The following is a 22,155-nucleotide window of genomic DNA, read 5'->3' on the forward strand; positions in this document are numbered from 1 at the left end:
TATCCAGCCTCATCTGAATCCAGCCTGGATTCGGAAGGACCTTTGCCATGTTCACAAAGCTCTGCATCCAAGCTGATCAAACCCACCTGACCCACCCAACGAGACCCTTTCTCCAAGCTGGTGACCTCCTGTGTCCAGCACAGCAAGGCTGCTGCAGGGCTCAAGCTCTTCCACCTCCACAGAACTTGCACCCTGTTAACAGGGTTGACCGTGGAAGTAACAGCTTGGTACAGGTCTCCAACTGCAGGAGACTGGGAGAGAGATGCCCAGCTTTTAGGAATCCTTTCCCAGGTGGGGTGAGGAAGCCATACAGACTTGTGTGTCTGTGCAGGGCCCTGCACATCCCAGGGCTTTTAGCAAGGCAGGTGATTTCTGCCCACATCTGCACAGCCTCAGGGCAAAGAACTGCTGGCAAGGCTGGGTTAGGAGGTCACATCCAAGCAGCATTCATGGCCTGAGAAATGCTCTCCTGAAATGCTGTGAAAAAGGGGACTCACCCTGGAAAGGTCACTCATTGCAATCAATACTGTGATAGAGTGGCTTCAAAGTTGATTAATGCCCTGACTCCCTTACCTGTCCCGGGGCTGCACCTCACCAGGCAGGCAAAGCCTCAGTCCCAACAGCTGCTTCTTCCAAACCTTTTGATCCTTTAAAATTAAAGGCCTCAGCTCCCTACTAATTGTATATTTGGAAGGAGGCACAAGGCCAGGCCAGTTTAGCAAGGCTTAGAAGGAAAGAGATGTTCTTGTTCTAGCAGTGCTGGTCAGTGCTTTTTTGGGATGCTTTGCTAGAAATATAGATGGAAAAGGGTTAAAGTACATTCCTCTGAAGCAGCAGCAGCTGGGATTGGGACTTCACAGTTCCTGTCAGCTGTGCATCCACCTAAATTTCACATCACAACTAAAATAGTGAGTAAAAGGGAATACAAATTTTATGAAGTAATGTTCATTCCCTCTAATCTCACTTTACTTTCACCCTGAACTTCCTACATCAAAACACAGGGAACAATTTTAGTCCTTAAAAATAGTAACAGGCTGAGCCCTGAGGATTCAGGGATAGTATTCCCACCTTTGTGAGCTGACTGCGGGTAAGGCTGTCCTGTCTTTTGTGCCCTAATTTTCCCAAGTGCACAATCAAAATCATAATGTACTTTGAGAAGTGCTTTTGATAAGCACAGCATGAGCTTATCACGACTTGATAACAACATTTAAATTAAACCTTAACAATGAGGAGTTTTTAGGGAAGAGTGGCCTTGCTCTCCTCCGCAGAGGAGCAATCCCGTAATCCAGGCTCACTCGTTATGAAGTGCTTAGGTTGGAGGTTCAGAAGGTTCTGGAAGAGTTTGACATTCAGCTCCCCTCAAACATCACTGCAAACTCAACCCCTGCTCTGCATTGATACTTCCAGAGCTGCCCATCACCCTCCAGGCTGAGGATATAGAAAAGGTCCCCAGATTTCAGGCCGAGTGAAGTGTTTCCTGGGTTTTCCCCTCCCTCCAGTGGCTGCTGGAGCTGCTGCAGTCCAAGCACACCAAGTCACAGCAGCTCCCTGAGGAGCTGAGAACTAGGCCTGTGCTCCCAACAGCAGCCACAGTCCAGCTGATTGAAGTATGGTCTTGTCTCATGTGTTCCCAGTTCTTTCCTGGGAGGGGAACATCAATTTGGCCTTCAGGGAAAGATTTCCAAATGCCCGTGGGCTCCCCCCAGCTCACACTAAAGCACTTACACACCTCTGTAGCCTTTTCATAGAATCCCAGGGTGGTTTGGGTTGGAAGGGACATTAAAGCTTATCTAATTTCACCCCCTGCCATGAGCAGGGACACCTTCCACTATCCCAGGTTGCTCCAGGCCCCATCCAACCTGGCCTTGGGCACTTCCAGGGATGGGGCAGCCACAGCTCCTCTGGGCAACAGAAACAATAGAACGTGGACATCACGTGGGGACTTCCTCTCCAAAGAGGGGACAGAAGGAGGGCTGTGGTCACTTCTGGGGAGCACAGGGAACAAGATAGTCACTCTCTAACTCTGCATCTCTTCTTTCCTGGAAGAAGACAAGCCCGACTCGGCGGCAGCACTGAACTTGTCACCCAACGGCATCGGGAGCATTAACATGTCTGTGGAGATCAACGGCACCACTTATGCTGGTGAGAAACCCCTCCTGGGAAAGGGGAGAGCCAAGCTGGGGGAGCAGAGTGGGAAGTGGAGGGGGTGATGTGTTCCTGGGGGCTGGGCTTTGCCAAACTGGGATCTGTCTGGATCAGAAGGCGCAGGAGGAGGTGATTTCTCTTCTCTGTTTTGGGCCTGGCCAGGATGAACACCCTTGCCTTGGTGTTAATATTTTTAAAATGTAAAGGGAGTGTCTTCTATGAAAGTGTTAATAGGAAAGCACCTCTTCTCCTGAGGAGGTGCTTTACTCAGCATTTCCTCACACATATCTGGCAAGCAGGAATTGTCCCCTGTACTCTGCTTAAGCAGTTTTGCTTCTGCAGGTCACACCTGCACATCCTTGGGCAAATCCCAAGTGGGAGGCCTGGCTCTGCCATGCAATGGAAGTTGCTTCTCTCCTCCAAAGGTGTATAAGCTGTTTGGGATCTGTTTTCTGTAAGGACAACATCCCTGTGACAGGCTGCCAGACCAAGGAATCCCTTCCCTGATTAGCATGGAATTCTGGTCTGGCTCTGAGCCTTCTTGTCGTGCCCTGAGCCTCTCTGTCTTGGGATGGGGTCTTTGGGACTGGATAGCTTTCCCTTTGCTCTGTGTCCTGCCCTTCCCACTCCATCACCCTCCTCTCTCTGCCTCCCAGGAGTGCTCTTTGCCCAGAAACCCGTCGTCCACCTCCTCGCCGGCTCCAGCACCCACAGCTCCTGCAGCAGCAGCAGCAGCTCCCACTGCTCTCCCAGCCCTACCTCATCCCGAGGAACGCCCAGCACGGAGCCCTCCACCAGCTGGTCTCTCTGATGGGTGGCCCATTCCCTGTCTCACACTGGCCTCTGGCTCCCGGAGCGAGCCGGGAGGGAGTCGCACAGATACCTCATCTCAAGGAACCTGCTTTTGTGGTTGGCCAGCGGCAAGATGATGATGATGATGATGAAACCTTTCCATGCCAGCGAGTTTTTCTTCATCATCTCTTTGTCCAGCCTTTTTTCTTTGTTCTCCCCCTTTCTTCCTCCCTTTTGCTCTTTGTTTTCTTCTTCCTCCTCCTCCTCCTCCTCCCAGGGTTTGCTGTGTTCCTGTCGGGGGTGGGACATGGAGGGGGGGCACGCCTGGCGTTTTTCAATCAGGGATGGGCTCTAGGAGCTGCGGGTTGAGACATGGCTGAGACGTCACCAAGGCAGGTTGAAAGAGCTGGAGTTGGGGCAGGGAAACTTGGTTCTCCTTGAGCCAGGAACCACAAGGACTTTTCCCACCAACCAACTCCGTGTTTTGACAATCCTAAGAGCCGGCGGGGTGCCTTGCCCTGTCCTCCCTTGTGCTGCAGAACAGGCAAACTGCTTGTTTCCTTCCTGCTGTGTCCATATGTCCTCACAAGAGGCTTGTGAGCCTCCTTCCCCCTCTCCACAGTTTTGACATGAGGGGAAGGAGTTCCTCCCTCCCTGCCACATTCAAACCCTCTCCATCAGCTGCTTGGTTCCTGCCAGTGCTGCCTGATCCCTCCTGTTGCCTTCAGGCTTTCAGAAGTTTTAAATGCCCTTGTCCTTGCCTGTCTCTCATGAGGAATTCATCCCACTGACCTTTACCCTGACAGCCTGAGCTTGTTGTGGCTCCTCTGATCCTCTGCCCCCGTGACACTGTCACTTGGGTCGATCCAGGCTTTCCTGAGATCAGCCATCTCACTTCTGCCTCCTGAGGTGGCTTCTAGTACCCTTAGAAGCTGCCCACGTCTGTGTGCTGAAGAAATAGGAGGTCATCTCTGCAATCCATCTCGTGGGGGCCACATTGTGTGCGTGGGTGTTGTGGTTAATGTTATACACGTGGGGTTTTGTCTCTGAACAAACCCAGCTGCCCACGCCCCTTCAAACTGCACCTGAGCAGCGAAGACCTTTTGCTCTCCGGGGGAAAGTGGAGAACAGGAAATCAAGCCTTTCCTTGCCCTTTCTCCTCAGACCTCCAGTTGGAAGCAGAGCTGGCCCTGACTTCATAAATCAGCTCCTGCTCAGGTGGCCTCGTGCTGTCCCCCTCTCCTTCTGGCCTTTCCTCAGCCCAGAGAGATGATCCAAACTCCATCCCTCCTGCCCTGGTGACGTCCTTCCCATGCTTCAGGCCCAAGTCAGGTTTTTTGAGCAGATGAAATACCTCAGATATGTACTTGTTGTTGGGTTGGTTTTGTTGGTTTTGGGTTGTTTTTTTAACCTCTTCAGGAAGTATTGGCATATCTTATCGCTTGGTTTTTTAATATGTGGGTTTGCTGACATTGTGTTTGTTTGGTTGTTTGTTTTTTTTTTTTTAATTTTTAAATGTATCACCAAAGACAGAAAGTTAAAACAAGGCTGAGCAAAGCAGCAGTGGTTTCCCCATCCTTTAGGCCAGCAGGAGCCAAGCTCCAGCATCATCCCAGGACATGTGCATGACAGGGGGACAGGTAGAGAGGCAGGAAAAGAGGGCAGGAGTGATGCTCACTTAGATTTGTTCTTCATCTTGGACACGAGGGTGTCTCCAAAGTCCCTCTGATTTTTCCAAGCCCCAGGATCTGTGCCTGTGTTGGTTATCCTGCTACCTGACATCCCGAGGACTGTTTGGGAGCCAGAGGGTGGGAATGCACATGTCCTCAGATGGATGCTGCTCTGAGATGTCCCATCCAGCTGCTTTTAGTTGGAGTGGTGCCCACCCTCTGGGCATGGGGAAGCTGGGCTGATCCCGCAGGCCTCCACAGCATTTCATCCTCACAGACTCCCAGAGGTTTTTTCAGACTCTGGGGCTCAATGAGATTATTTTCTTTTTCCTTTTTTTTGTTTTCTTTTGATCGGTTTTTTATTTTATTTTATTTTATTTGGGGATGGGGATGGGGCTGTTTCCTCTGAGTGGGACTGGGGCACTTTTTGCTTTTCCTTCTGCTTTGCTCTCTGGCCCTGGGGAGCAGAGGTTGGTCCGGGGTGGATTCTGTCTCACACGCTAACGTTGTGTTTTCTTGCACAGAAAGGCACTCGAATCACTGAACTGCTTTGACACTACTAGAGTATTAATGTTTATAAGCTTTACTCAACCTAGACTGGAACTAGCCAGGACTAACAGATTGTTTTGTATCCAATTCAGGGAAAGAATCAGGTCGGGATGCGTAACAGATACCTCAGTTAAATAAGCTGCAACAATAAACTGGTCCTTTCTCAGTCCAGTGTGACAAGGACCATTCAGACTGTGAAGAGTTAACCCTTTCCTCTAAGCCTGGTTTTGATCCTGGCAATCTGAGCTCCAGATCTCCTACTGAGCTGCCAGGCTTTGGGGACAGGGTTATGGAAACCAGCAGCAGAGCCGGGGAAGGCTGAGCAAGGGTGGTGGATCCCCCCCCCTCTGCTCCATTTCATCGATTGTGTAGTACTCAGGGTTTGATACTGCGAGTAGGACTGTTCCTGTGTGAAGTGCTCCGCTTTGCAGTGTTGCTCCATCCTCTCCCAACTCCACACCAGCCAAGGTTTTGCAGCGAGCAGCCAAAAAGAAAACAGCCCCCAGCTTGCTCCAGTGCAGCCACCATGCTCCTGTTTCCAGGGGGAGATTTGCCAGCTGGGAAAACCAAACCAAACCTGCTTCAGGCAGCTCCCAGTTGATGCTGGGAAGGCACAAAAATTGGGACAAGGGGGGAGAGGCTGTGTGTGCCTGCTCGGCTCCCAAAGTGAATGTGAACGTGTCACACCAAGTCCTTTTGGCCACTGCACGTGCATGTGTGTGTGTGTGTGTGTGTGTGTGCTCCAAAGGGATTGGGATCAGATGTTCTCTCCAAACAGCTGCAGCAGCCTTGCTACTAGTTTTCTTACCTATTTAAAAAAAAATAATAAAATAAGTAAATAAAAACAAATGTGATAGCCTAGGCGGTGGATAAATACCTCAACGTCTCCTTCCAACAAGTGTCTGTATATGTTGTTGTTGGGTTTTTTCTATCTTACAGGTTATCTGAATGTTTATATTCCAATAAACTTCTACCTCTTCACACCGTGACCCCCAAGCCTGTTCTGTGCCCCTGGTTGTCTCCCTGAATTTAAAGATTTCCCTTTTTTCGTCCTGGGAAATTATTCCTAGAGGCTGGGTCAGCTTAGCTGAGGTCTAGATCCTTGTGTGGCTTTGGGCTCCCAGTTTGGAGCTGGGCTGGTGGGATGTTTTTAGGGATGGTGGCTAGGAATGAACTGGGTCCCTGTGGGCTGGAATGATGGAGCTTCCAGGTTGGATACTGACAGAAACCATATGGATCTCCTTTGCCAGGTGCTGCTGAAGCTGCTGTACCTGTCCCATGTCCCTTACCCAGGCTGGGGCAGGAGCCTGTCTCCCAAATCCCTCTCCTGTCATCACCACCTCCCCACAAAAAGGACATTTAACGCTTCCCACTAGTTTTGCTGTTTGCACAGCACCTGGAGGCTGTTTTTCCAGTCATTAAACCAGTTTGGCAGTGGGAGAGGAGCTGATTTTCAGTCCCTTTTGTATCAGCCTTTCCAGTGCCCCATAGCTGCAGTTGTTTTGACTGGGGGCCTGTTTGCGTCCGCTGGGTCCTGGGAAGGGGATGGAGCCCACGACCTTTCCCATCCTTCCACCGAACTCACTTAATGGAATTGGGAACCTCTCCCATCCCGCCTGCCCCCTCCATCAGCACCTGGCTGCAGGTGAGCCCCCCCCAGCAGTAAGAGTGGGCCGGCCTCACCTGGGCTCTGGTCCCAGCCTATCCAAGCAGCAGGCAGGTGAAGGCAGAGCCTTTCCCCCCAACCTTCCCTCCCCTCCTGCCTACCACTGGGTTTGGCTTTTCCCAGCTTTCCCCGCGTCAATGCGGCCGAGGCAGCTCAAGGACTCACCTGCCCTCACCTCTCTCCTTACAAGTCCGATGCCTGAGGCAGGTAAGGTGGGGTCTGGCAGTAGGGGGTGGAAAACTACCCTCGGTGTGTTGTTGCCACCTGCAGCTTTAGGGTCGGAGGGGGGAAGGTGCTGGGCTGGAGAGAGATCTTCCCTGGATCCAGGGGTGCTCAGACACCGGGGCTCAGGTGACAAGGGGACTCTGTGGTGGCCACCGCAGTCCAGGATAGCCCTGCAGCCCAGGGACAGCCCTGCAGCTTGGTGCAGCATGTCCATGCACAGGATCCTTCAGCTCAGCTGCCCCAGCTCCCCAAAGAGGGCACTCCAAGGGGTCTGATGCACCTTCCCGTTCCCCCAAGCCCTGCAGACCCACGTGTGTGTCCGTACACCCGGAGTGGGCACACTCCAGCCCTCCCAACTCGCTGTCCTGGGGCTGGACAGCCACAGGCATCGGCAGGCGTTGTTTGGACTGGAATATAATCCTTCAGGCAAGTTTACATCCCAGCCCCCTTCTCTCCATTCCTCCCTAAATGCCGCCATTCAGCGCTCATCCCAGCCACAACCTGGCTTTCTGAACAAACAACAAAGGGCTGAGGAGAGCCCAGCGCGGATTAAGGCACCTGGGGAGTGAAACTCAGCCCAGTGGGGTGAGACAATGCCTGCTTTTCTCCTTCAAAGGCCTCCATCCCTTTATGGAACCTGGCTCAGGCACGGGCACAGCTTTGTCCAGGTCCTGCTCTCCTTAATCCCCCCCTCCAGGGCTGGAGGCGAAGCCAGCTCTGGGCACAGGGAGGTTTTTTCCCAGCGCAACCACACAGATGCCACCTCTGAAACACACGTTTCCTAAGGAACTTTAGCCCTGATGTCCAGGAGTTTGGTCCCCTGCTCCCTAACTGCCCAGTGTGCAGGGATGCCACCCTGCCAGGGAGGCCACAAACCCCACAGGTATCCCTGCTGGGAGAGATAAAGCCCAGCTCAACGCCCGCAGAATCTCAGTCCTCTGGGCACAGCTGGGGGAGGAGGTTCCCCTCTTTCAGGGCCAGCCTCGGGTGTCTCACACCTCAGGGCCCTTTGAATCCAGCCCGGACACCCCAAATCCTCCCTTGCAGGTGCCTCTGCTCCCCTTCATGCCCTTTGTGTCCCCCACCAAGCATGGTGCTAATCATTCCCAAACTGCGTCAGCCTGGCAGCAGGGCTGATAATTCCCATGTTTTCCATGGTCCTTATCATTCCCAGGGCGAGGCTGGGTTTGTTTTAGTCTCAGATTGGTGTCAGGCTGCCCGAGCATGGTACTGGCCCCACCAGCTCCTCTCCCACCTTCTGGCTTTGGGATGCTCCAGCTCAATCCCAGTTTACAAAGAGGGGAGGTGAGTCCCAGGGGATGTGAACTCCCAGCTGTTGTTCCTTCCAGTGCTCCAGCACCCATGGAGAGTCACGTTGGCTGAGCTTTGGTGAGATCCATCCTTCTAATGGTGCCCTCTCTCTCTCCAGTGCATCTGCAGATCTTCCTCGGTGCAGGACTGTCCCTCCTCTGCCTCAGCATCCTCCTAGGCTGTGCCATGTGCTGGTGGCACCGCCGGCGCCCAAGTCCCCACCCCAGCCGGGAGTGGGCAGCCATGGAGCTGGGACCTGCTCTGCCTGCCGTGACTGTGCCAGTGCCCATCCAGCAACAGTATGAGGAGATGGCAGGAGAGGTGGCGGGGGCTCGGGCAAAAGAGAGTTCCTTGACATCAGCAGCATCCTATGGGAGTTTGCTCCATGTCAGAGCATCCTTGCCCACTCTCCCCTTCCTCCCGCAGCTGGCGGGAGCATGGCAGCGCCGCTGCACCATCTCTGGAGCCAAACTCCTCCACAACAAGGAGAGCCCACTGGTCCACCCCGTCGCAGGATCCCCACTGCCCTCCGAGCAGCGTCCTCGGCTCCACTGCGACTTATCCTACTCACCACCCGAGGCCATTCTCACCGTGACGATTCTCGGCGTCTCCCACCTGCCCAAGGGGCTGCAGGACGACCAGGGCTCCTACGTCAAGGTGTACCTGGTGCCGCGGCTCCCGGCGTGCCAGCGCGTGGCCGTGTGCCGCCGGAGCCTCCGCCCTGCCCCCCTGGAGCCGTGCCAGTTCGGCCCATACAGCCCAGAGGAGCTGAGCAGCTTCACCCTGCGCTTCGCTGTCTATGCCAGGTTGCGCAGCCTCAGGGACTCTTTTGTGGGGGAGGTCCTGTTCCCCTGTGCCCAGGCCTCTTGGGACCCCCAGGCCTCTTCCGGCTACACCTGGGAGCTGGCGAGCACCAAAACCAAGCTCAGGAAGGTCAGGATGGCTGCAGTCTCCAGCAGGGGGTTGTCCTCATGTTTTGGCTGAGGTCTGCTTGGTCTCAGAGCCCCAAAACTCCACGGGAAGAGGCAGAGCCTCCTGAGGCATCACCAGTTATCCCTGTGGTGGGCTCCATTGTGGTATAAGTCCCTGTCAGTGTCTCTGCCAAGGGGCTTTGCACCTCTGATTCAGGGAGTGGTGGGGTGGAAGGGGTAAATGCAGAGCTGGCACCATCCTTGCAGTGATGGTGAGCATCAGATCCTCCTTCTTGATTCATTTTTGCCCATTCGTAACTCATTTTTGCCCATTCTTGACCTCGATGGGGGACAAGCATCACTGAGTTGGAAGATGAGGCTGGAGAAGGTTTCACGGCGTCTCCTGCTCTCTCCTCCCATTCCAGTGCCTCAGAGCCCACGGCACGAGCTGCAGCGTCCTCTCCTCATCACCCAAATCCCTTGGACAGCTCTTCCTTCTCCTCCAGTACCAGGCTCTGGCCGGCCGCATCAAGGTGCTGGTCCGCAAGGCACAGGACCTGGGCCGGCTCTCACGCGTGCCGGGCACACCAGGTAGGACATGGGACATGGAGCAAGAGGTGAGGAGATGCCCAGGTGGGCACAGGCAATGACTTCTCTTTTTGCATGGCAGATTGTCTTATTTCCTCTTGAACTCCCCTTTTCCAAGCACGGCAGAGGGTTGGAGTGAAATGATCTTTTAAGGTCTCTTCCAACCCAAACCCTTCTGTTATTCCATGCAAATGAGCACAGGAAGCGTAGTTGTTAGGATCTAGATATCCCCAATATGGCCCCAAAATGCTTACAATATATATATTTATGGTCAAAAATTAGCATGTGGCTTTTCTGTCCTGCTGGGTGTTGTCATCTCTGGCTCTCCCCGCCCATCTGGAGCCTGGGATGTGGGCAGGGATGTGAGCTGAGGACTTCAGAGGTCCCTGCTCCTGACCCCAGAGGGGTAGGTGAAACCTCAGGAGCTGTCTGCGCTCTTCCCATGGTTCCACAGAGGTTCTGTAGCCCCCCCTTGCACAGCTGGGGAACTTCCAGCCTCCCTCCCTGGCATGTGTCCAGAGCAGGTCCCTCTCTCCATGGCTCTGTCTCCGTTTCCAGGTCACTACATCATCATCCACCTTTACCACAATGGCTGTGTCATTGACACCAAGGAGACCAACTCCATCAGTGGCTACAACCCTGTGTGGAACAAGCCTTTCCTCTTCAACATCCCTGCTGGGGATATCCAGCAGCAAGAGCTGGCATTGGAGTTCATTGTCATGCAGGTGAGGTGGATGGAGGTGACCATGGCTATGAAGGTCACCTGGATCTCCTGTGCTCCTGCACCTGGGGAGCTCAGCCCTCAGAGGAGCCATTTCTTGATGCCTACAGGAGATTGCTGGGGTGGGATCACTCTTTTGGGGGTGATGGAAAGCCACCAGCCATGTCCCATTTCCCCTCTCCTGCCACAGGCTCGCCTCCATACCCGTGGCTCCGCACTGGGCTGTGTGCGGGTGGGGCCACATGCCCCTGGGACCGGGCTGCTCCACTGGAGGGACATGTGCAGCCAGGGACCACTGGAGTCAGAGCAGTGGCACCAGATCCAGCCCAACACCCCCAGACCCTGATCCTGCCCACAGTCCACAGACAGGGCTTGCCTGAGACTCAGGTGCCCACAGGAGTGAGCTAGATGGGATCTCCGAGCCATGGAGGGTGAGGTCTCACCCACACATCATTGTGGGATAAGTCTGGGCTCCAACTCCAGGACTGGAGATCAGTGGTGGTCAGCACAACCCCTTCCTGAACGGCTGTGGAGGAGACTGAGCCTGTCTGAGGTGGCTTCAACACCGGGGAGAGAAGAGGAGCCTTTCTCTGTTCTGTCCACCATCACCAGCTCAGTGACTACACACAGAACCTTGGCCATTGCAGGAGATGGGTGGGAAGATCACCCAGCTGGGAGAGCAGCCCCATGGCCACCACAGTGGTTGCAGCTAATGCCCCTTCCAAGCCACCATCACCAGCCCACCCTTCCCATTCAGCCCCTGAGCTGGGACATGCCTGAGAGGGGAGCCACAAGGACATGCTGATATCACCTGGTGAGAAAGGTGTCCACTGGCATTTTTAATTAATTGCTGACCCAAACAAGTGGTTGATAAACAAATAAAGGGGTCAGGGATGATTGCATGTGTGGAGTCATTGGAATTCTGTCCTACCCATGGGCCAGCAGTGTCCATGGTCCATCATGTCCTCTGGAGCGGTGGCCTGGGTGAGAAGGGAGGTCACCTTGGGGGGTGGGAGAGAGCAAACCCCTGCCTGGTGCTAATTAGTGAATTATCAGGACTGAGGCCCCTCTCCAAGTGGGCCAATTGGACACGGAAACTCTTCCACCAGGTCTTCACCCCCAGGGTGTGACCCATGGGACAATCCCAGCTCCCAGCCCCGTCTGGTGGAAAGAGCTTGTCTGCAGAGGCCACTGGGGGAGGCAGTGCATGAGCCACCGTGATGAAGACCATGAGGAGAGTCACCATGGCAAGGAAGGCCATGGTGAGGGTTGTCACTGGGGGGATCATCATGGTGAGGAAGGCCCAGTGGTGAGGAAGGGCTGCAGTGAGATAAGCCATGATGAGGAAGGTCATGGTGAGGCAGACCACAGGGAAGAAGAACATGCTGAGGAAGAGGATGGCTGTGGTGAAGGTAGGCTATGGTGAGGAAGGCTGTGGTGAGGCAGACTGTGAGGACAAAGACCCGGGGGAAGAAGTCTTTGTGGAAGATGAGGATGGCCATGGAGAGGAAGGCCATGGTGAAGGTGATATTGGCCTTGATGACCATAGGGAGTCAGACCACAGGGACAAAGCCGTGCTGACAGTAAGGATGGCAACAGTGAGGAAGACCATGGTGAGGAAGGTCATGTCAAGGAAAGCCATGGTGAGGGTGAGGATGGCTGCAATGGGGAAGGCCATGGTGACAGAAGCTGTAGTGAAGGTGGCCATGGAGAGGAAGGCCATGGAGAGGAAGGCCATGGGGAGGATGAGGACGGCCACAGTGGGGTAAATCACAATGGGGAAGACCATGGTGAGTCAGACTACAGGGAAGAAGACCACGGGAAGGACGCCGTGTTGAGGGTGAGGATGGCTGCAGTGAGGAAGGCCATGGTGGGGCATGAGGGGCCAGAGCGTTGCGAAGAGTCGCCCTCCTCCCACCGCTTCCAGTCCCGGTTTAACCCTCGTCCCGTCCCTCCGGGGCGGGTTCAAGCCCTGTCCCGGTCCGTCCCGTCCCTCCGGGGCGGGTTCAAGGCCGGTCCCGCCCCGTCCCGTCCCTCCGGGGCGGGTTTAACCCCGGTCCGGGAAGCGGAAGCGGCGGCGCTGCGGGGCTGCCGGAACTGGGCCGGGCCGGGCCGCACCCGCCGAGCGCGGCCGGGGTTTGGCGGTGAGACCGCGGGGACACGCGGGGGGAGCGGGGCCGGGGGACACGGCAGGGACACGAGGGGAGGCGGGCGGGGAATGGGCCGTCCCGGGCGGGCCCAGCCGGGTAACGGCCCCGTAACCCCCGCTCCCTGCGGGACCCTCGGCTGCAAAGCGCCCTCCGGCATCACCGAGCCCCGGGCGGGCTCTGCCAGGGCCGGCTGTCCCCCGGGCCGAGCCCGCCTCATGCAGCACCCATGGGTGAGGGGTTTAAGACCTGCAATCCCCTTGTCCTCGCAGATGCATCACTGCAGGAGGTTCCGGTCCCCGGAGCAGGAGAGCGACCTGGGACACAGGTGGAAGCGGAGGCGGTCCCGGAGCAGGGAATACGAGGGCAGGCTGCGGTACCCTCCACGCAGGGATCTCTCCCGGCGGTCGCGATCCAGGAGGTAGGAGCGCTTCGGGGCGGGTTGTCCAGTAAACCCTCGTCCTGATCCCGCTGGTGTTGCCGAGCTGGCATTCATCTCCTGACTGCAGGTCGGCTTTAAACCTGTAAATCCCAGGGATGGAAGTGAAGGGTTTACTTGTGTTTGTGTGCGTGTGTCTGTGTGTGCACGCTTGTCTTCCCTGCTGCGCTAAAGTTCTTCCCAAAGATATGGCTTTAATATTAGCGAGGGAACAGCGTGCCCTGGAATCATGTTTCCACGCTGTGGAGGCCTTAAAGCCTTTCTCCCAGCAACCCACTTCCTTCTGACAGGATTATAATCAGATTTAAAGTAAACAACAATTTAAAGTAACAACGCTCCTCCCTCACCTCAGAAAGGATCCCAGCTAAAGGATCCGACCACTAACTGACCTCTCCTGCTTTGGTTCTGGATTTTACCTTTGATCCTCTCTTTGTTCAGCGTTTCCACAGGGACAATTGGGTGCTGGAAGTGGGATAAGGCCTCTAATAAGAGGAGGGTTCTGGAAGAGAGGCAGGAGCCATGTTGCAGTGTGTGACCAGAGTAGGCTGTTGGTACTGGGGCTGCTGTGGTTCCACTGGTTGGACTGGGCAGGTGCAGCCAGGCTGGAGCTGAGCTCATCTTTAAATGTTCCCTACATTAATTCCTCTCCTCAGCCTGGCTTTTGTTTACTTGAGGGAAGCAGATTGTGAAACACAGCTGGCGCATGCAATGGACTTTTCCATTTTTTTCATCCAGTGGGTAATTTGGGACAGATTTGGATGGAAATAGGCTTTTGTTGGGTGAAAACAACCTTATCCCTTAGTTTCAGACTCAGCCTCTCAGGTATCCTCTGATTCTGAGTCTGTCAGGTTGTTATTGTTTCCTGTGTTTGTCCAAAGTGCACAGTGAAGTTTCAGCAATGATGAATTGGTGAATAGATTGATGTTGGAGCAGAGCCATATGGTTTGTGTTTTGGGTGGTTTAGCAATGACCGAGAGCCACTGCTGCCTTGGCAGAGTCTGGATTTTACTCTGGATTCATGCTGAGATGAATCCCCACACTCAAACCTGTGTCCTGTTAAGCTGTCAGTGAGGGGAGCTGATTGTTGACAAGGCAGAGAGGTGCAAATAGCAAAAATTCCTGTTTCCGGGCTGAAGGTCTTGGTCAGCGAGGCCACTGCTGGGTGACAGCATTGACCTGGCCTGGCACGTGCCCAGGATTATTTTGGGAAGCCAGTGCACTACTTTGATTTCAGAATTACAACATCTTCTACCTAAAACACAGCCTCTTTCTCAAGGAGGTGTGAAGCAAGACTCACGGTGAGGTCTGGTTTGTTAGACCAGCTGGGGTGGAGAAGGCAGTTGTGCCTGGGGGGGCAGAAGCAGAAAGGGCTGCTCTCATCATTGATATGCCCACATGGTACCCAAAATCTTGTGTGTGATGTCAAAGGTGAGCTTTGTCTGATGACTTCAGGTCCTTTCTGATGCAGAGATGAGCTTGTCCAAAAGTTTTCCTTACATGCTGGGAGGTTGTTGTTAGCAGGGCAGGAGCTTGGCTACACTATGGAGAGCAAATTTTCTTTCTGGCTCTTTCTAATGATCTGTGGAGCTGGTGTGTGTGTGCTCACCAAGGACTCGGTGTTTTGGGACCTCCAGCCCCCCCCAGGGTGACAACTAGAGCCCTACTCCTGGGTTTAGTCCTCATTTATTTAAGAACTAATGAGAGACCTTCCTGAGGGAGGAGGAATGATGACAAACACTTGTGTGTGGTGGCAGAGGTGGCTTAGGTGAGGTGGAATCATAGAATCCCAGAATGGTTTGGGTTGGAGGGATCTTAAAGCTCATCCAGTTCCACCCCCTGCCATGGGCAGGGACACCTTCCACTAGTCCAGGTTGCTCCAAGTTCCATCCAACCTGGCCTTGAACACTTTGAAGGGTGGGAATCCACAACAAGGTAGGCAGCTCAGATAGAACTCTCTGATGGCGGTTTTCCCACAGCTCCTTGAAATGTGGGAACGCCACACTGTTTTCTCTCACATACCTCCATAGGGGTCAGTATTTGAGCACAGCAGAGGGTTTGAAGTTCCTGCCACAGGGAGTGGGAGCAGGAGGACACCTCTCTGGTGACCAAATGAGAGGATCTGAGGGAACAGCAGAGAGCTGTGCTGGGGGAGTGAGCTTGGATAGGATAGGTGGTTGGACACTGGAACAGGTGCCCCAGGGCAGTGGTCACAGCACCAAGCTTGACAGACCTCGAGGAGCATTTGGACAACGCTCTCAGGGTCGTGGTGGAACTCTTGGGGTGTCCTGTGCAGGGCCAGGAGTTGGACTCGACGACCCTCGTGGCTCCCTTCCAACTCAGGATGCTCTGTGACTCTGCGACTTAGCTCCAGCAGGACTGGGCCTTCCGTGCTTTTCCAGGCTGATAACAGCGTTGTTGTTTGTGCTGCAGCCATGAGAGGATGCCTTACCACAGGAGGTGCCGGCGGGACAGCGATGCCTACAGGTTCGAAGAGCGGAGCCCGTCGTTTGGGGACGACTATTACTCGACGCGCCCGCGGAACTGGCGGCGATCCAGGGGCAGAGGTCAGCACCGTCCCAAGAGATACCAGCACCACTGCCGGAAACGCAGGAGCAGGTCTTGTAGCAGTACCTCCTCGGTGAGTAGCATCCAGAACGAGCTCAGGAATGGTCAGGGTTTAACTGTTCTTGCCTCCTTTCAGCTCCGAACACTCTGGGTGAGTAACTCGAATCCCGTTTCTGTGTTTGTTTTCATTCCATGGAACGTAAAGTCCCAGATCTGTGTCGTGTTAAGCGGGAAGCACCCGTAGCTATTGATTTTTACTAGTCCAGCCCCTGTAGCCTTAATACGTGAGGGAGCTAAGCCGTGTTCTTTGCGGCCAGGGAAGGGATCAGGGAGAGCTTCCAGTGGCACCCATGTGACGGGCTGACGAGGGCGAGCCTTGGCTGCAGGCCAGCCCTGCTCCCAGCGATCCGTGTTGCTCGGCTTGATCCGTGGCCAGGGCTTCGCTTCTGCCTACGGGCCGCTGCTTCTCACAGGGGGGGTTTGGTATGCAGCATTCCTCGGTTTGGCTTTGTGCCAGGATCCCCTTCTGGGTGGGATCCATCAGCCCAGGTCTCCGGAGTTGTTACTGACCCCTGTCAGTGCTCAGAGGCTCCTGCCTTCTGAGGATACACGTGTTCCCCCTTCTGCTGTTTCCACTTGGATTTCAGCTTCTTTGCAAACTTAACCCTGAAATGTAGCATTCCTTCCAAGGATTGCCAGGGAGTATTTGGAGCTGGGTAGGGAGGCTGGTCGTAGGAATACCCTGTAAGTGGTGTGAGACCAAGTGTTTCACTGCTCCTCTCCTGTAAGGAACGCTCCCACCTCTCACTTTAAGTGGTATCACAACTAAATGACAAGGTCTGATCCCAGCAGTTGGATAATCTGCATGGCTGGGAACTCCTGAACTCATCCTTTTTATTTCTTTCCAGTTGACTTTTTAATTTTAGTTTTAGAGAGAGCCAGGGCTGTGATGGAAACACTGCAGTGTGCAAGGTGCTTACAGTGGTGATGCTGTGCAGGTTTGGGCTGGCACAAGCACAGGCCTCTGAAGCCCCAGAGCTCTCCCAACTGTCCTCTCTACCTTCTCCATTTCAGCTGATTTTTTGGGGGGGAGTTTTGATCTTAGCTCATTACTTTGGACCAGCGGGGGCAGCGAGGGGCACAGAAGAGAAGCCCACTAGAAGCTCAGGCATGGAAATGTCAAGGTTTCCATTAATTTCTTTGGCTGTAGAGATTGTAACTATTTTTAAGGCTGACTAGAACAAGATGAAGAATTAGGGCAGCTCGTTTCACGGACCCTGGGTCCTTGCAGGAATGTTCGGCTGGTTTTCCAGTAGAAGCTTGCAGTAGCAGGGGGTGAATGTGACCTTGGACCTTGCCTGAAGTGTTCCCTGGGAATGAATTTACCTGTCCTGTTCTTAAAGTTCTCCCATTTTAAAAAAACTGGCACCCCAAGGCAGATGTGCCCCACCAGGTCTGTGCGCAGCAGGTTGGGCACATGGATTTAGGATCGATGTGGTCGTTGGTTCTGTCAGGATGGGAAGGGCTGGTTCACAGCCAGGGCAGGACATGGCTCAGGGGAGCTGGAGATGGATTAACCGAGGTACAAAGAGCAGGATACACAGAAGGATAACTGCTACTCTGGCTTCTACTGGACAGCCTGTCCAAACTGAGCGCTCGTCACGCTTGCCAGCGGAGAAATGACATTCTTCTGGCACAGCCCTCCTTTTCCTTGTGCCTCTGGCAGCATCCTGCAGTGCTGCGGAGGGAGCTGCTCCTCTGTGGGGAATGGTGGTGCCACACAGAGCCACCTTCACACTGGAGCTTCCCAGCTGCTGCTTCCCTTTCCGGAAGAGGGGGGCATTTCCCTGCCCGAGAGGTGGCAGCGGCACCAGAGGCCGTAGCTAACCAAGAGAGTTTTCTTTACATACCTGTAGCTGTTGATGACTTTTCTGTTTTGAAGTTAGTTTGTGTCTTGACGTGTCCCTTGCAATATCCCTATCGTTATATATGCTGTGTGCCTTATGAAATGCTGGGATCTGGAAAATCCAACCACCGACGCACCGTCGTCTCTCCACCTTTGAATGACCACACAAAATGCCGTCTCGGGGGGCGGTGTGTACAGAGAAGCCAACAGAGCAGTAAGCGCAGCAGGAGCGTGGAAGATGACAAGGAAGGTCACCTGGTGTGCAGGATCGGCGATTGGCTTCAAGAGCGATGTACAGCCACCTTTCGTAAAACTTTACCTCTCTACTTTTATCCCCGTGTTAGACCAGATCTCTCGTATTGTACTGGAGGGGTCTCTAGCGTTTTATTTACTGACCAGTAACTTGCCTGAGGCAGATCATAGACACTTGAGTTTAAAGAGTGTAGCAGTGAGAGACGTTTTTTTTTGTTTGTTTGCTTTGAGGTTTTACTGCTGTGAAATTGCAGGAGCTCAGCTCTCTCCAAGCCCCCGAGGTTCACACCCGCTCCTGTTTTCTCTCCTAGATGAAATTGTCGGCAGCCTTGGTGAAGGCACTTTTGGCAAAGTGGTGGAGTGTGTGGACCATGCCAGGTGGGCATCTTTCCCTCCCTGGTAACTCATCTGTCCCTTGTGAATCAAGCCCAGCTGGTCACGAGCACGGCAGTTTCACCTGGGCTCCACGGCATCAAACTTGTCACCTGCCGCGTGTTGCTACAGGAGAAATTGTTTCTTAGAGCAAGTGGAAGGGCTCACACCTCAGCCCTCTCAGTTTGCAGGCTCATGTCTTAAGGGAAGCAGGGCGGGTTTGTTCAGTGGCACAAGTTCATAGAATAGCATCCTAGAATATCCTGAGTTGGAAGGGACCCACAGGGATCATCAAAGTCCAACTCCTGGCCCTGCACAGACACCCCAGTAATCCCACCCTGTCCCTGAGACTGTTGTCCAAATGCTCCTTGAGCTCTGGCAGCCTTGGTGCTGTGCCCACGGCCCTGAGGAGCCTGTTCAGTGCCTGACCACCCTCTGGGGGAAGGACCTTTTCCTAATATTCAGCGTAACCCCCCTGGGCTGCAGCTGTTGAAGGCTGTTCTCCCACAGTGAGCTCCAGCTGAGGGGTGGGCCCAGCGACCTTTTCATCTGGCAGGGCACTTCTCTATTATATTTTTTAACCTCCTCTGTGATTACATTTGACACTTGTCTGTTTCTGACCTTTTGTCTGGCTCTGAGCCATGGAGTCAGCTTGCTGTAGGAGCCACAGCTGGCCTTCCTGCCACAGGAATCTCTGGCACAGTTGGAGAGGGGAGGTGGCTGCTGGAATCACAGTGACGTGGGGGATTGCTGTGTCAGGAATATCTCTCTGGAGTGTTGCCCAGCAATAACCTTTCACTTCAAATTAACTATTGCCAAAGCAGCACCTTTGGCAGAGCTTTGTTAGGACAAGTGACACGTGAAAACGAGGCTGGAGTAACTGGGATGTGTCCTCTCCCTGTGGGCTGAGGATGTGTGGACACAGGTTTTTCCTCTGATTCCATCCTTCTGTCTCTTCCCTTACAGAGGCAAATCGCAGGTGGCACTGAAAATCATAAAAAACGTTGGAAAATACCGAGAAGCAGCCAGGCTCGAAATCAACGTCCTGAAAAAAATCAAAGAGAAGGACAAGGAGAATAAATTGTAAGTTCCTACAAGACTCCTGGTTAGTCAGAATCACGTCCTTGCACACAAGATATCCAAAGGAACATGGGGCTCAGGATGTGTCTCCTGTGGTGAGGGGGAAACTGGTCTCATCCCTCTGTTGCTTTGTCCCATTGGAATTGGGGAGCTGTGTCTAAAGGTGGCTTAGCAAAGCAGGGAGGTGACTTTCTGGATTGCTATGCTCCTTAGTCAGCTGGCTTGGAGCTTTGCTCATCAACCACTTCTGAACTGGGCAGGAACAGGGACTGTTCTGTGGATCCCTGAAGGATGGTTAATCCCTGTCTCTCTCTCCCTGCACAGCTTGTGTGTCCTGATGTCAGACTGGTTCAACTTCCACGGCCACATGTGCATTGCCTTTGAGCTTCTGGGCAAGAACACATTTGAGTTCCTGAAGGAGAACAACTTCCAGCCATACCCTCTCCCTCAGATCCGGCACATGGCCTACCAGCTCTGCCATGCCCTAAGATGTAAGTCATCCAAGGCCAGCCTTGCTCCCCAAAATGGGCTAGGAGGGAGCTGAGAAGGAGCTGGCTTGGCACTTGGATGCACAAAGCTGTGTGAGTGCTTCTCTCTGGTTCTTACAGACATTTTTCTCTCTGCCCTCTTCCCCCTGTGCAGTTCTACATGACAACCAGCTGACTCACACTGACCTCAAGCCAGAAAACATCTTGTTTGTCAACTCGGATTTTGACACTCTGTACAATGAGAATAAGGTGAGTTATGTCCAAAGGAACAATCAGGAATAGCCTGCCTTTCCCTCCCTACAGAAATTTGATCTTCCCTGCTTCATACAGGCCTTAAAAGCCTTTTTAGTGGGAACAAACGGGAAGTCAGGCCTCTTCTTTCTCCCATGTCTTTTGAAAGCCTTAAGGCTGCCTCAGTGGCTCCAGTCCCTGGAGTGCAGTGTTCAGTGGTTCTCCTTACGCTGATCTGGGATGTAGAGAGCTCAGAGCTTCACAGTTACAATCCCTCTGATGAGTGGTGCAGTTATGGGGGCAGAGGGTCCCTCTCAAAGCCTGATCCTGACTTCTGTTTTACTTGCAGAGCTGTGAGGAGAAATCCATCCGGAACACGAGCATCCGCGTGGCAGACTTCGGGAGTGCCACCTTTGATCACGAGCACCACACTACCATCGTGGCTACCCGGCACTACCGTCCCCCAGAAGTGATTCTGGGTGAGAACTGATGGGTTTTGGGGAGTCTCAGGGGGGCAGAGTGGGACAGTTGTCCCAAGACGAGGAGCCCTCCAGTTCTGGGATAGATAACTTCTGTCCTGGTGTAATCTCTGTGGCTCCAACAAGGAGCTGGTAGAAACCTGGTGGGGTTTGCTGAGAGCACACAGTTAATTTGATTTTCTTTGCAGAGCTGGGCTGGGCACAGCCATGTGATGTCTGGAGCACTGGCTGCATTCTGTTTGAGTATTACCGTGGCTTCACGCTCTTCCAGGTAGGCTTCTTGTTCCATAAGAATCCCTAATGTCCAAAAGGGTTCAGACTTAAGGGGAGGGAAATGCAGATCAAGCACTAAAAATCAGAAGCTGAGTGTGAAAACGAGCCCAGGAAAACTGATGGTTTGAAGACTTGAGCCTTGCTGGAAGGGACAGGGTTCAGATCACTCTGGGTTCTGGGTTCAGGTAATTTCTATTCCCTCAAGAAAGGGAAAATCAAAAGAGGAAGAGGTGGATAGGACCTGTAGCATTCCTGATGGAAGCTTGTCTCTTCCTCCCCTGTACTTCTATAGGTGACAGACCTTTTGTCATCAGCTCTCCAAGCTCTGAGTTAACCCACCATTGCTCTGTTCCTTTGCAGACCCATGAGAATCGTGAGCATCTTGTCATGATGGAAAAAATCCTCGGGCCGCTTCCATCTCACATGGTCCACAAAACTCGGTAAGAACCTCTTCCTGACCTCATCCCAGGCCCCTGGTTGTGGTTCAGGACTCAGGACAACAATTCTCTGTCCTCCCCGGGATAGGTGTAACCAGGGGAGTTATCCTGCCTTTCTGACCATCACCCTCCCTTTGCAGGAAGCAGAAATACTTCCACAATGGCAACCTGGTATGGGATGAGAACACGTCCGATGGGAGATATGTCCAAGAGAACTGCAAGCCCCTGCGGGTAGGTGCTGCTCCCTTCCCTGGATCGGGGTCCAGGGCTTGGGAATGGGAGCTACCCTTGGTAACTGGTTTTTACAGAGCCCCTAACTTGCATCTGCAGTGATATTGTTCTGGCTGAGGCAGGATGGGTACTAGGGAAGTGGAGGGATGCTGTATTTTGGAATGGGAGACAGCCCATACCTCAGGGCCTTGGGCTGAGTCCCTCTCTGTACCCCCCGCTCTTCCCTTGCAGACATACATGCTGCACGACTCGCTGGAGCACGCCCAGCTCTTTGACCTGATGAGGAGGATGTTGGAATTTGACCCTTCCCGGAGGATCACGTTCTCAGAAGCCCTCCTGCATCCCTTCTTTGCTGGCCTCTCTGCAGAGGAGAGGATGCTGTGTGGGCGAGGCACCAGCCGGGACCTGAGCAGATGACGGCCGGGATCTGTAGGCATGGATCAGTCTGGCCTCTGCAGCTCAGCCCCCCTCTTCTCCCCGAGTCCAGAGGGGCTGGGGCACTGCCACAAGGACCCTGCGGAGCAGAGGGGGAAGGAAAGCTCCATCAGAAAGCACAGATTTGTCTATTTATATGTTGTAAAGTTAAAATAAAGTGTTTCTTATTGTTTGATACTTCCCTTGTAGGCAGCTGCAGAGTTGTATTGCTTCCAGCTTTGGCTTTTCTGCCAAAGGAGAGG

General features: G+C 53.7%; 3 protein-coding genes across 6 annotated transcripts in view; all 3 read left to right on the forward strand.

The window, feature by feature from the left end:
* The window catches only part of ARID3B (AT-rich interaction domain 3B), a 32,382-nt gene extending 26,237 nt beyond the window's left edge, over positions 1–6,145 (forward strand). For 2 of the 3 annotated variants that reach the window (XM_027657598.1, XM_027657600.1), the window contains exons 8-9: positions 2,047–2,142; positions 2,802–6,145. In XM_027657598.1, coding sequence (XP_027513399.1) covers positions 2,047–2,142; positions 2,802–2,956 — 251 coding nt within the window. In that variant the 3' untranslated portion in view covers positions 2,957–6,145. The remainder of the gene's footprint in view (positions 1–2,046; positions 2,143–2,801) is intronic. The other variant, XM_027657599.1, reaches the window with a different exon arrangement.
* A 2,277-nt stretch (positions 6,146–8,422) lies between these two features.
* On the forward strand, positions 8,423–11,900 carry LOC113953887. Its single transcript, XM_027657555.1, has 3 exons — positions 8,423–9,337; positions 9,648–9,886; positions 10,268–11,900. The coding sequence occupies exons 1-3, from the start codon at positions 8,455–8,457 to the stop codon at positions 10,922–10,924; spliced, it is 1,779 nt and encodes a 592-aa protein (XP_027513356.1). The 5' UTR covers positions 8,423–8,454; the 3' UTR covers positions 10,925–11,900.
* Positions 11,901–12,637: 737 nt separating this feature from the next.
* Positions 12,638–22,090, forward strand: CLK3 (CDC like kinase 3). Of its 2 annotated transcripts, XM_027657602.1 has the most exons (13): positions 12,638–12,722; positions 12,998–13,146; positions 15,595–15,802; positions 17,834–17,927; positions 18,199–18,265; positions 19,226–19,342; positions 19,664–19,830; positions 19,982–20,076; positions 20,408–20,537; positions 20,726–20,808; positions 21,171–21,250; positions 21,388–21,478; positions 21,710–22,090. In XM_027657602.1, exons 2-13 carry the CDS (start codon positions 12,998–13,000, stop codon positions 21,893–21,895), a joined length of 1,467 nt encoding a protein of 488 aa, XP_027513403.1. In that variant the 5' UTR covers positions 12,638–12,722; the 3' UTR covers positions 21,896–22,090. The 2 variants fall into 2 exon arrangements, with proteins under 2 accessions (XP_027513403.1, XP_027513402.1); XM_027657601.1 differs by lacking the exon at positions 12,638–12,722 and having other exon boundaries at positions 12,852–13,146.
* Positions 22,091–22,155: the final 65 nt, after the last annotated feature.

Source organism: Corapipo altera, unplaced genomic scaffold, assembly GCF_003945725.1.
Source record: "Corapipo altera isolate COAL_440 unplaced genomic scaffold, ASM394572v1 308, whole genome shotgun sequence".
NCBI lineage: Eukaryota > Metazoa > Chordata > Aves > Passeriformes > Pipridae > Corapipo > Corapipo altera.